Raw genomic sequence first — 11995 nt, forward strand, 5'->3', positions numbered from 1 at the left:
GTCCATCTCTTCCGAGTGTGCCGCCATCGTCATTTCTCGCCAACATATGGTAAAGGTTGGTAAACTTGAAGCTCGAGCTCGAGGAGGCTTCAAAGCGGAACTTCTTTTTATTTTTTTGGCGAAAGGTTAGAGAGTCGGTTATGCAAACCATTGGCGTTTTGAAGTGTGTCTTCCCGCCCACTGTCTTCTGCCCACTTGCGCTCGCCCCTCATGGCCACAAGAAAGTGTGGCGACACGTTCGCGGCGTACGGTATCGTTTGAATCCACGCGGATCGCCACGTCCACGTCATGTGAAGGAAAGGAGGATGCAGCCGTAAGCGAAGCAAATTTTCTAGAACGCTACGCGATACTGATCGTTACATACTACACGTTGATCGCGTCTGTGCTTCTCTCCCCTATTTCTCCTCCTGGTGGCGGTGGCCCTTTGGTGTGTACGCACAATAACAGATACGGCGCTTAAGGTTTATTGTGTTCAAGTACGTCAGGTTACAGCGAATCGGCTTAGCTCTAGCGGTCGCCCCAATGGTAATTATCGTCTATCGTCGGACCCGATGAACGGTTCTCAGCGGGTAAAATTAGCGGAGAGGTAATACGTAACACACTGATGCATTCCGCGAGTGCACCACAGCCCAAGCTCCAAGCAGCAGATTGGCAGGTTCGTGGTCAGTAGCAGTAGCAGCACTATAGTAGCAAGTAGAACGAATTTTCTCGATCAACAGCAGTAGCAGCAGCCCCTAGACTAGCGCTTATCGTCGATCAGGCACAATGGTGATTAGCTATGAGGTCTACTATCTACGGCTGCATAACATATTGTATGGCGGAGCTACCGTAGTCCGGTTTACTATACATTCTTCAAGCTTCCCTATCTCTCTCTCTCTCTCTCTCTGTCTATGGCTGGAGCCTGTTCAACGCAAACCCCTTAACACTACAGCAAGATGCGATGGGAGAATCTACTAAACTATACGGACAGGAACGAACAACTAAAACAAACAAAAAAAAAAGCGCAAAACAATTCTTAGCTGCAGGTCTGGTCCCTGCGTCTAGCCGGACCATTGTGTCGATATTCTACAAACGGTTCAATATCTAAGCAGTATGTTCTAGCAGTTAACAGACAATGAGACATGTCCCGTGTCCACTCGTGTAAGTCGGACACTTCCTATCTTCCATTCTTCCACCATACCGCTCGTGAGTATTTGCATGTGCCAAGAAAACGGCGCGTTTCCCTTTTTTTTACGTTTTGTTAGGTTTTCTCCGACCACAGAAGCACTTTGCGACGACCAGCACGAAGGAGAGGGCAAAGATGGCGAGGCTACCGATCTTGAGCGACATCTGGATGGCGTTCGCACTGTACGTGCTGTGGTAGATCATCGTTCGCAGCTCGTCCGAGATTTCGCCCGGGACCACCTCGAGCCAAATGACCGGTAAGTAGAGCTCCTGCTTAAACATTTCCATTCCTGGGAAAAGGTACCGCAATTCAGTGTCAAATGTTACCGGTTTGGTGACGACGATTAACTTACCAGGCTGCACACGGATATTGATCTGAAACCGGGATGCACCACCGATCGGGAATGCCAACCGCGGGTGTATGTCGGCAAACGTTTCGTGCTTCTCCTGTACCGGTTCGATACCGTCGATCGTATCGATCAGCAGCTGATCGCCGGTGTAAAAGTGTGGAAAGGAGGCAAAGATCGGTGCTCCCATCGAGCAGCCCGTAATGTTAAACAGTCCACTCGGGGAGCACTTTTTCGGTTCCTGCGGACAGAAGCACTCGTTCTGTTTGTGAACGCTTGGGTGCTGGAAAACGGTCGGCGGAATTTTGTACCGCCACGCCGGAATACCCTCCAGCGCCGTCACTTCACTGTCGTAGACGAGCGGGAACTTGCGGCACAAGGATTTAATGAACACCTGCAACGTTGCCTGCCGATCCATGAGATGCGGTGGAAACTGAGATCCATCGGTACCACCGACGAGATCACACTCGTCCGTGTGCCACTGGTGCAACCGTGTGCTACCATCCAACTCCTTGATGATGGCCAAATGTTGTAGGCTGGATTCGCCGGAATAGATGGTGAAATTTTCGGCCCCAGTTCCATTACGCTGCAAGAAAGGATCGAGAATCGTGTTTCAATGTTGTTATACACATTTGGGCAACGTTCCCCCCATTGACAATACTTACCGACATCAGCATACCGAATCTGTCCGGCGTATCTTTTGGAAGAAACGTCTTGAGTTTACCGAGCAGCTTATCATCATAGCCCCACAGGAACAAATCGGTTGAAGTTCTCATGAAGGCCGAAGCACCGGCGGATCCTTTCACTCCTCCGTACACGAACTTTTCGAAGGTACCCAAGTTTAACTTCTTCATTTCCGCACTGAGAAGCACTACGTTCGGTACGACCACCTCATCGAAGGGGTTTCCGTGCGATTCTTCGGGCAGGTACTCTATATGGCGATGTTCCTGATTGAGTTTAAATGAGGGTCATCAAACGCCATGAGCCACATGAACTGAAGCTGTATCGCCATTACTTACCCGGTATGCAATCGTTCCGTCGCCATTGTGTCGCACATCGATTTTTTGTGCCGTTTCCTTGTAAACGAAAGGACCTAGATCTTCGACGCGCAGTTTACTGTCCTCCCCTTTCAGGAACTCTCGGGTGTTGGTGTAGTTGAACACGTGCACCTTTAGCAGTGGAAATACCGGAGGTGTGACCCACCATTCGGCTGCCGTTGTGTTGGGAGCGAGAATCAGTTTCTGTGGGGGAAATCAGATTAAATAATAGATTTGAAGGAAAATTTGCTACGGGATTTAAATCGCTTACCTCTAGTATAGAATTGTTGTACACATCTGTGAACCACATGATGATGAAGCCAATCGCGCTAGAGAAGAACAGCACGAGCAGCGCAACAAGAACTGGAATGTACAAAACTCACTATTAGCCTCGAGAAAGCTTTGTTGCCTTAACATATTAACAAAACGTTTCCTTGAAGTGTAACAGCTCATAAATCATTCATTATTTCATCTACAACATACAAGCAATGGCTAGTCTGTACTTGTACTTATAGATTGTCGCACACGCTCGGCATGGTACAGTTGACTACAAACTGATTAATGGCGCTACGTCAAAGGCTCCGAATTATCATTGACATGCTGATATGCGTAACCTTTCGCGGCCCTATAGCTGAACGCACTGGACGGCGGACGGCGACGGTTATTGGTTAAAGAAGAGAATCCTTTCCTGAGCTGAGCTGAGAACGGATTCAAATCTGAGGCCCGTTTCCCGCGGTGATAACCTTGAAACAATTTTCGGTAGCGTCAAGCATCACTAATCATAGGCTGTGCTAGCGTTATTGCAACATCTTTTACGCACTTATCACGGTCCGGGTCAGCTAGCAGGCACAGGTTTAGGTTTCCGGAATGGATCTCCCATCAGCCCAGAAATACGGCGTCCCAAAAAGGGGAACGGCGTTTGCAACGGTGATAGCAATCAATTGCCTGTAGACAAAGAGTTATGTTTTGCTTTTCCAATGACAAGACCCTAGCCCACAGTCTGCCGGCATAAAGATGAACATCGCGTTCGCGATAATGCCACCGATTAACCGGTGGTTGTGTGTACGGCCGGGTGCGATCTTACAGTCGAACGTCCCTGCTGCCCTCCTAGGTCCTATCCTTGGCAGTCGGTACATCGTCGTTGCGTGTGATTACAAGCTACCGATAACCGCACAACTGTGCAAAAGTTGACTGCTCGGTTGAGGCGGCGCCATTTGTGTAAAGTGAGTGAGCGCGCGCGCGCGCGCGCCATGGAATCGCCGTGGTTTGATTGAATCGCAGGGAAAACAAACCCTGGACAGACAAGCAAAGCAAGCGTGCTCACCGAATCTAGATTAGAATTTGACCGAAACGTGGAAGAACATGCCGGCGCACTCGTCATAGCATTAACGCCGCTACCAAAGTACCCAACACCCATGACGTAGGTACACGAGGCTGAGCTGAGGGGCTGAGATTCATGTATTCATGCTAAGCCCTATCCCACTATCACAAACGGAGCACATTGCGTTGATTTGTTACATCAAACAGGCCTGTGGCCCATGTAGCTCTCTGCGCCACCGGGAAGGATGATTGGATGTGTGTGAAGAGCCCCGCGGAGGCGCAGGGCATGATCGCCCGGCTTGAGCTGCCTCCAATGGCAAGGCAAAATCTAATCCGGAAGCAAATTGTGTCCGTAGGCTGATTGAAACAAAAAAAAAGAAACGGGAAAATAAAACACTTGAAATCGGGAACCGTTCGGTCGCTATGGCGAACCACAGCAAAACTAGCACGATCGAGATAGGGATAGGGGGGGGGGGGGGGGGGGGCACGAGCACGGCCACTGAGTGTTTCACTTTCACTGATGGTCCTGTTATTTCGGGTGGCCAAGCATTATAAAAAAGCTGATAAGGCGCCAGAGGTCACCAAGGTTCAATATTCAAATATATGGTACCATACGCATTCACCTGACACCAGCTGCTGCCACCGCAGAGCACATGTTCGTTCGTTTGGTTGGCAAATGGGGAACGATAAGATGTGCTCTAGAATGAAATGTTCTTAAGTGTTTCCTCAACAAAGACAAGGACGCGCTTCGTGATCAGAATATTGTAATGGCGATAACTCACTGAGGATTTTAAACCACATATTCGCATCTTTGTCGGATCGCTGTTCCAGGCCGAGGTAAAAGAAGACGGTATTCAGGGCACTGGTTTTCTTCTTTAGTGGCCGCTGCTTTCGCAGATCATTTTCGTTCGTCACAACCACCGTCTCGGGAGAGTTGAAGGCAATCATCTCGGGCATGTTGACGGAAATGGTTCACCCCGCCACGGTGGCCACGGGGTATCAATCGCTACGCTTCGGGCTAATCCACAACAACTCAACAACACGCTCTCTTCATGCGCGCGGCAATTGAACGGTCGTAGAACTTCCTTCTCCAAATCACACTTTCCGTTGCTGTGGCGAGCAAGAACTTTCTACCCCGAGCCCGTAATGCGTGCACTTGTTGACGCGCCGAATCGTACTGAAGTCCTTAATCTAGGCTAGACCCCTCTTATGATGGTTTCTTCCCCTACAATACCACGATTTCCAGCGATGTGGCCGGACAGGCTGCGGCTACCACATACCGCTCGCTCGGCAGTTCGGCCTTATCTACAAACATGCCGATTCGAAACTCCAGCCTGTGTGTGTGTGCTGGTCAGTTTACTGATAAGTCGCCGGAGGAGAAAGCAAGGGCCCCGTACGGCTCAGAACGGCGGCATAAAGCGATCATCGATTGATGAGCCCTTCATTCACGACCACAGTGTCAACGAAATGGTCAAGTGGAATATAGTGACTAGCGTTAATTCAGGTTGCATGGTTGTGAAGATTCGCCTTTAGTTGTGTTCTATAGTTAAGAATGTCCTCACTAGCGAAGGCGAAACGTTCACAACGGCCGTACCCTGGTGTGAGCGATTTGAGTTTCCGTGAAAAAGTGTCTTAAGCAGTATGTGTCTTGTCGTCTTAAGTTCTCTCGGTACTGATCTATAATCGATAGTCTGATGGGAATTGTCTAGACTGTGTATCGTCCACCTGTGATGGCACTGAAGGCAGCAGGAACCTTTCGAAAGGTGATCTCGTTACCTAGCAACGGTGGCTTTACGGCAAGGGATACCTGCGGATTCCGCTTTGCAGTAGTTTTACTGAAACTATGCGGGGTTTACCTATACCTCTGAAGTTATGGATGGGAATCTTTAGCTTTACCTAATTTAAAGGTGAAAAAAGTGAATATGCTACGACGATGAGTGTAATGCTGTGAACCACAGTACGGGTAATTCTCTATGAGCACTGCGATAAATCGTTGTCTTCTGATTTGCGCCGTTCGATACTTGAGGTGCTGGTTTCAATGTCAACGATTGAGCCAAAAGGAAATTTGAGTCCTTGACACCTTTGAGCACTCCGGCGGAAGTAATGGAAACGATTATGGTCACCATCGATCGCTGTTCGATCGAAGCTGCTGAAAAATAACCGCTTTTCGTGTCTCTTATCCTTCTGCTGTTAATACTTGGCTGAGGCGCATGCTTCTTTTTTGATTTCTAACGAGATACTTATCAAATCTTGATGCTCTTAAATCGACTCCAAGTGTCTTGCTCCAATCTATCCTGCGTTATACGCCTAACTCTACATTACATTAAGTTAGTTAGACAATTAAATCTAAGTTAGTTCTAACAAAGTACGATTTAACAAACAATTCAACGCAAAGACTATCAGCATCCGACGAATGGCCATCCGATCAACCGAATGTTGGGCGGATCTAGACGCTACACATGCGCGAAAGTCCTTTCGATCCTCAATCCCCCGGATCTGTGCCCCCTGTAGATGATTGTGAGTCGGCTGATTACCTCCCACAGCGTTGCAAAAGGGTTTAGAATCCTTTTCGTTGTTCCTAGCAAAATATGGAGATATCGAGTATAAAACGGCCAAATCAAACCAAAATCAAACGCGGAACGCGGTTTGACGTTTGTGACGTCCGCTGTCAAAACGCCATTTTGTAAACAAAGATACGCAAAAACGAATCCTGAAAATCGCACAACTTTCCCCGATTTTTCCGTGTTTTATGGCTCTTCGCCAAGTAGCTGGTGGTTTTTAGGTATCTGGCTGTGTTGCCCAGACATGGATTCCGCGACGCGGCCATCGGCGACCGCGAACGACCGCGAAACCCCCTCGGAACGGATAACATCATCCTCCACCGTCCCGCGGCCGTCGTCATCGCCAGCGGATGGAGTTTATCGGTTCAACTGGTTTCTGTCGCTGCGCCGGAAACGCTCCTCACCGCCCCAGACGAGCACAGGAGCCGCGAGCAGCATAAAAAAGAATGACGGAGGAGGTGGTGGTGGCCAGACGGGGGTCAGACGGAAGGACGATTTGTTTACAAGCGAAAACCACGGAAGTGTTTTCTACACGCTGCGCAAGCGGTTCCAGAAGAAGTTCACCTCCGTCAAGGTAAAGGCGTACGAGCCGGATGTGGCTTCCGGTGTCACCAACAGTAGCGCCTCGGCCAGCTCCACGAACGCTGCCAACCCCCCGCTCCGCGATTCGGACGCGGAGTTTGCCCGGATCGTTATCGAACGGCACACACAGAACCCGATTCGCTTCTCGTCACCTAACGCAAACCTACCTGTGATAATGAATAGAGATACTGTACCAAATACGGGCGCCGTACAGGGCTCCGATAATGCCGGCGATCCGTCGGCGCGCGTAGACAGCCAGCAGGAGCAGGGCGAGGAAGCGGAGGGCGAGTGTCGGCCGTCGCTGGATGAAACGATGGAACGGATGCGCATCGATCTGCTTCAGTACGGGTGGTACTGGGGCAAGCTAACCCGATCCGCTGCCCAGAAACGACTCGCACGCCAAGTGAACGGTACGTTCCTGGTGCGCGATTCCCAGACGGAGAAATATCAATTCACAGTTAGCTTCCGTAGTTCCGGCATTACGCTACACTGTCGTATCGACTTTAAAAACAACTACTGGTAAGCATGCGGTCTGGGGTAGCCACTCCCACAAATGGTACGTGTTTGCAGCATTATCCAGCGTTTTTCTTCTTTTTGCTAGGTCATTTTCGGGTTTGACTACTCCGAGCACGTACGCAACCATGATCGAGTTGGTTGAGGACACGATGAAAAAGTCCGAGTTCGGTGTGATCGGTTACGTGAAACAGAACTCACCCCTGATGCCACCGTTTCCGGTGCGACTGACGAAGCCGATCAATCGGTTTTACGAAGTGTCCACTTTGCAGCATTTATGTCGTTTCATCATACGGCAGAAAATCGATCCCAAGGACATAGCCATGCTCCCGCTGCCGGTCAAGCTGAAGCAATACGTAGAAGAAAATTTCTACGATCTCTAAAGCCTCGAAGGGCTGTCGCATCGGACTGCGGCCCGGCCGAGACGAGTAAACGCAAAAGAAATCTCAAAAAATGATCATTAACTCATAAGTGAATAGCAAAGAAACAAATCCAACATCCTATGCTAGGGCAGGAGAGAAACAAAACGCACAACTGATAAAGGCGCTCATTTTATCGCATTTCATTTTAAATTTGTATGTTCTCTCTATATCTCTTTCTATCTCTTGTTGCGTTAGCATTTTTACCCCCCAAGACTTCCTAATAATGATATAGTCCCTCCCTGACCTCCCTAGAACTAGCCGCAGGCTTAACGATATTTTTGACCAAGATGTCGTCGTATATCGGTAAAAAACTCCTCTTTTCTTGTTAACATTGTATCACCAAAGATAAAGAAGGTTGAAAGTAAGGAAACGATTTAATAAGCGAGCAATGCAAACTAAAATAAAATCGGGACAAACGCAAATCGAGCGCTCCTGGCTTCATGTAGTACACCCCGGTACGAGAACCATACACTAGTGTGGATGCCATTTTCCCATTCCATTGGGTCACGTTTTATTGTAATAATTTAAAGAGCCGGGTTGCAACGTGCCGCCGCATGTTTCCCGGTCATCTTTTTCGTGTGCTACACATTTAATCATCCCTGAGCCCGTTCAATTCGCTCAATTCCTGAGCCCGTTCAATTCGCCCGTTCGTTCGATTTGGTCTAGTGTCTGCCGCAAAGAGACTTGCGTGATGGCATAGTGTGTTGTAGGCGAATTGGATTCACAACTAGATGAACAGCGATGCAAATCCATCGATTATCACAGCACCATGGCTGCTACGGTTCACTCAACGTCGGTCGAAATTCAACCCCAGTATATTCCGGGCCTGCAGTAAAGAGAAATAGAGGCAGAGAACGGTAACTGAAGCCTACTTTGTGGTACCCTGGGACCTCCCCAACCTACCGTTGTAAAGGCAGAGCCTACTGCATTCTGCAACTGATGGGTTGCACCTTCAGACTTTACTAGGAACTCGTGTACCATACTGGCTTCTTCCATTCGTCGCTCGAGGAACTTCCAGGTGCGCTCGAACCCGGGGGAGCTGTCTTGCAGCATGTATAGCTCGGTCGTTTTGTAGATACACGCCAGTCCCACTCGTCGCGTATACCAGTTAAACTGAAGCAAGTAAAAGGAAGCATTGTTGGCAAGGATTCACGATCGTAAATGGCTGCATATCTACTTACGTCCACAGCACGATCACCAGCGTAGTAGCAGATATCATCGACCAGCGTGAGCAGATTGGCTAGCGAGTGCGGTGCATTCGGTGGTAACGTCATCAGGCCGAGCGCCTGTGGCCAGTGCTTCAGGTACGGTTCAAGCAAACGTAACCGATACTCGATGGCGCGGCGTGCAAAATCCGACGGATTCGGTACCTTGTCCAGCTCAGCCGTTTCCTGTTTCAGGTGTTCGATGAGCTTCAGGTTGCACTGTTTGTAAAAGTGATGCACGAGCTCGATACCGCCACGCGGAAAGAGACCATGGCTAACGCTGGGATAGTTCACGGCCTCGGCACCGTTCGCGATTGCCTCCTTCGACCAGCCGTGTGATCGTACAAAAAGTAATGCTGCATCCAGTATCATTTCCTTCGTACGTTCCACTTCCGGATCGATTGAATCGGTGTGTTCGCTACTAGAGGATGAAGAGGAAGACGAGCTGAACTCTGCGTTTCCGGCTGCTCCCGTTTCCGTGCTTGTTTGTTGCTGCTGTTGTTTGGCAAATTCCTGTTCCTTCTGTTCCTCGCGTGCACGAAACGCATCGAACGTTTCATTTGGTGGCTGCTGGGAACCGGTAGAGCTAAAGTGTCGGCCCGCGGTTGCTGTTTGAAGGTAGTTTCTTCTCGCACCGCCGCGTTCTGCTACCGGCCCTCCTCCGATGGATCTGGATAATACATTACGACCTGTGCCAAGGAAACATATCAGAATGAATCAATAAGCGCGAAATCAATTGGCCTTGGAAGTCGATGTTGAAGGAGCCGGAATGAAACACAAATGATGCGTGAGAGAGAATCGTGCCCTTTATTACGATTCAATCGTTTGCAAAGATCCGCTCTTTCGGATCTGCGTCTGGATCTGTTCAATGTCGCTGGTAATGCGCGAGAGATGGAATTCTAACATTTCCAGCCTCAGTATCATACACTTGGAGAGATCGATCCGAGTTTCTTTTGACATAACAGGGGGTGGTGCTTCACCATTTAATGTGCTTATAGAAATATCGGCGCCGTTCAAGCCGCCGGTTGATTGATTTCCTTCGTCAGACCCTTCCTCTGTGTTTTTCAGTTCGTTCTTGTAGTGCGCCAGGCTGAAATCGAGGCCGGTGCGCAACTCGGTAAGAAACTTTTTCTCGATAACAGGCAAGCAGTCCCAAACGCGACTCATGTTGGATAAATCGCTCTTCAGCAACACCCATAGGGCCGACAGTGCGCTCGTTATGCTGTAGTTGTGATCAAGGAGATCCGTTTTAACGCCATGCTTCAGGGTACAGATACGGCCGATGAGCATTTCGCGCAACATTTCACCACTGTACCAGGGAGGTAGAGGTATGGTCGCTTCTCTCAGCCGCTCTGTTACGAGATCTTTATACTCGTTGATCGCGAACGATCGCACCGTGTCATCCTCGAAGCTTTTCAGCAAATGCACCAGAATCGTGTACCGACCCTCATCGTTAAACGCGCGAATGTACTCGGACAGTACTCGCACACCGACTTCCCGATTGCGCACACTCTTTGATCGTTCCAGAGCTCGGATGTACCGTTCGCAAAAGGTGGTATGGATCGGTGTTTCTAGCTCAAGAGCAGTCAGCTGGATGCCGTTCAACTTTCGTACCAGTGCCTGGGCAAGGCGTATTCCCTTGAAGTACACTACCGTGCGGACTCCACTGACCAGCTCGACCACATAATGAAGACCCGCTTCGAAGATGTACCGAGGATCGTACACGATCGGTGCGCTTGTTGGAAGCAAATCTTCACCCAACAAAAGGTAGAACAGAACCGCTAACCCCTCGGTCATATGCTTCTCGTTGCTCATGAACACATCGTTGCTGGTAAGATCTTCTCGGTCCTGCTCTGATTGGTCGCCTACGAAGCTGGATGATTTCTTCAACAGTCGATCCCCGTGTGTTCGCTTTTCGCCGTAGGAAAGCAGTAGATATGGATCGTTGATAAGCAGTAGGAGCACGTTCGTTAGATCTTCAGCCACTTGGACAGAGTAGCTTTTGCCCGCTGCAATGGATTGAAAGCGATTAATGATTCTATTATATGATTGTTTTCTGTAGTCCTGACAAGGAAGCTGGGCCCTTACCTGAGAAAGGACGACGACCGGGAGTTCTACGCGGCTGAACGCTTCGCTGAAGATGCAGATAAGGTAACAATTTGCCCATAAGACGCAAAATGAAGCAAACTACGGCATTTTTCTGCGTCAAACTGGTATCGTAGTACAAGGACTCCTGCGTTGCTGGTTTAGAGAGCCGTGTTGCGATTGGACTGACGAACAGTATCATCGTGAGATAGAGTTGGAGGAACCGCCGGATGATTTCATCATTTTCGAGCAGAGATTCCTCTTCATCATCCATATCTTTATCCAGCGCCTCAGGCAGTGTGATACGCTCCAGATACTCGATGATCGTACCGAAGACCCAATCGAGGCAGCGGGCTCGCTTGGCCGGAAGACGAAGTATGGACGCCTGCACAACCTTCAACAGGCTCGTGAGCACATCGTCGTTTTGTGCAATCCGGATCTTCTCCATCATCTCGTACAGCACTTCCGCCGGGCTACATTTCTGGGCTAGCGCAATGAGCAACGTTTCCGAGGCCGAGTACAGTTCCGGCTTATTTTCAGCGTTATCCTCGGTCAGATTTTCGGCAATAAGCGAAACCAGCTCCATCGATTGCATTTTGATTGCCTCGTCATTTTTCGGATCTTCGATGATCTCTTTTGCAGCACTGAACTCGCCAGCCTGCAGTTTACCGATTACCGTTTCCAAAATATCCATCTCTGCGCAGATTTTATCTTCGAGATGCACCCAAACGGAACACGATGATTGCTCAACAATTCGCA

The 11995-nt window shown here is 49.3% G+C and overlaps 4 protein-coding genes across 4 annotated transcripts in view; 1 reads left to right on the plus strand and 3 right to left on the minus strand.

Annotated features, from left to right (window-relative positions):
* Positions 1-430: 430 nt before the first annotated feature.
* LOC125957218 (scavenger receptor class B member 1-like) lies at positions 431-5054 on the minus strand. The gene is made up of 6 exons (XM_049689768.1): positions 4651-5054; positions 2820-2911; positions 2531-2752; positions 2177-2458; positions 1518-2097; positions 431-1454 (listed from the first exon to the last, which is right to left on the minus strand). The coding sequence occupies exons 1-6, from the start codon at positions 4823-4825 to the stop codon at positions 1231-1233; spliced, it is 1575 nt and encodes a 524-aa protein (XP_049545725.1). The 5' UTR covers positions 4826-5054; the 3' UTR covers positions 431-1230.
* A 253-nt stretch (positions 5055-5307) lies between these two features.
* Positions 5308-8384, plus strand: LOC125958016 (uncharacterized). Its single transcript, XM_049691108.1, has 3 exons — positions 5308-5507; positions 6637-7530; positions 7613-8384. The coding sequence occupies exons 2-3, from the start codon at positions 6674-6676 to the stop codon at positions 7905-7907; spliced, it is 1152 nt and encodes a 383-aa protein (XP_049547065.1). The 5' UTR covers positions 5308-5507; positions 6637-6673; the 3' UTR covers positions 7908-8384.
* A 140-nt stretch (positions 8385-8524) lies between these two features.
* Positions 8525-11995, minus strand: part of LOC125958017 (ubiquinone biosynthesis protein COQ9, mitochondrial) — a 3689-nt gene continuing 218 nt past the window's right edge. Inside the window, exons 2-4 of the mRNA XM_049691109.1 lie at positions 9128-9840; positions 8850-9059; positions 8525-8772 (exon numbers count right to left, since the gene is read on the minus strand). Of these exons, the coding sequence (XP_049547066.1) occupies positions 8734-8772; positions 8850-9059; positions 9128-9840 (962 nt within the window). The 3' untranslated portion in view covers positions 8525-8733. The remainder of the gene's footprint in view (positions 8773-8849; positions 9060-9127; positions 9841-11995) is intronic.
* The window catches only part of LOC125958014 (glomulin), a 2164-nt gene continuing 51 nt past the window's right edge, over positions 9883-11995 (minus strand). Inside the window, exons 1-2 of the mRNA XM_049691107.1 lie at positions 11240-11995; positions 9883-11160 (exon numbers count right to left, since the gene is read on the minus strand). The exon at positions 11240-11995 is cut by the window's right edge and continues 51 nt beyond it. Coding sequence (XP_049547064.1) covers positions 9962-11160; positions 11240-11930 — 1890 coding nt within the window. The 5' untranslated portion in view covers positions 11931-11995 and the 3' untranslated portion in view covers positions 9883-9961. The remainder of the gene's footprint in view (positions 11161-11239) is intronic.

Source organism: Anopheles darlingi, chromosome 3, assembly GCF_943734745.1.
Source record: "Anopheles darlingi chromosome 3, idAnoDarlMG_H_01, whole genome shotgun sequence".
Classification (NCBI taxonomy): domain Eukaryota; kingdom Metazoa; phylum Arthropoda; class Insecta; order Diptera; family Culicidae; genus Anopheles; species Anopheles darlingi.

What these genes read in the sequence shown, in the direction of transcription:
- LOC125958016 (XM_049691108.1), top strand. Translation starts at nt 6,674, where the DNA reads ATGGATTCCGCGACGCGGCCATCGGCGACCGCGAACGACCGCGAAACC. An exon ending in GACTTTAAAAACAACTACTG is followed by an intron (nt 7,531 to 7,612) that starts GTAAGCATGCGG and finishes TCTTTTTGCTAG; the next exon opens with GTCATTTTCGGGTTTGACTA.
- LOC125957218 (XM_049689768.1), bottom strand. Translation starts at nt 4,825, where the DNA reads ATGCCCGAGATGATTGCCTTCAACTCTCCCGAGACGGTGGTTGTGACG. An exon ending in ACAACAATTCTATACTAGAG is followed by an intron (nt 2,753 to 2,819) that starts GTAAGCGATTTA and finishes TTTCCCCCACAG; the next exon opens with AAACTGATTCTCGCTCCCAA. An exon ending in ACGGAACGATTGCATACCGG is followed by an intron (nt 2,459 to 2,530) that starts GTAAGTAATGGC and finishes AAACTCAATCAG; the next exon opens with GAACATCGCCATATAGAGTA.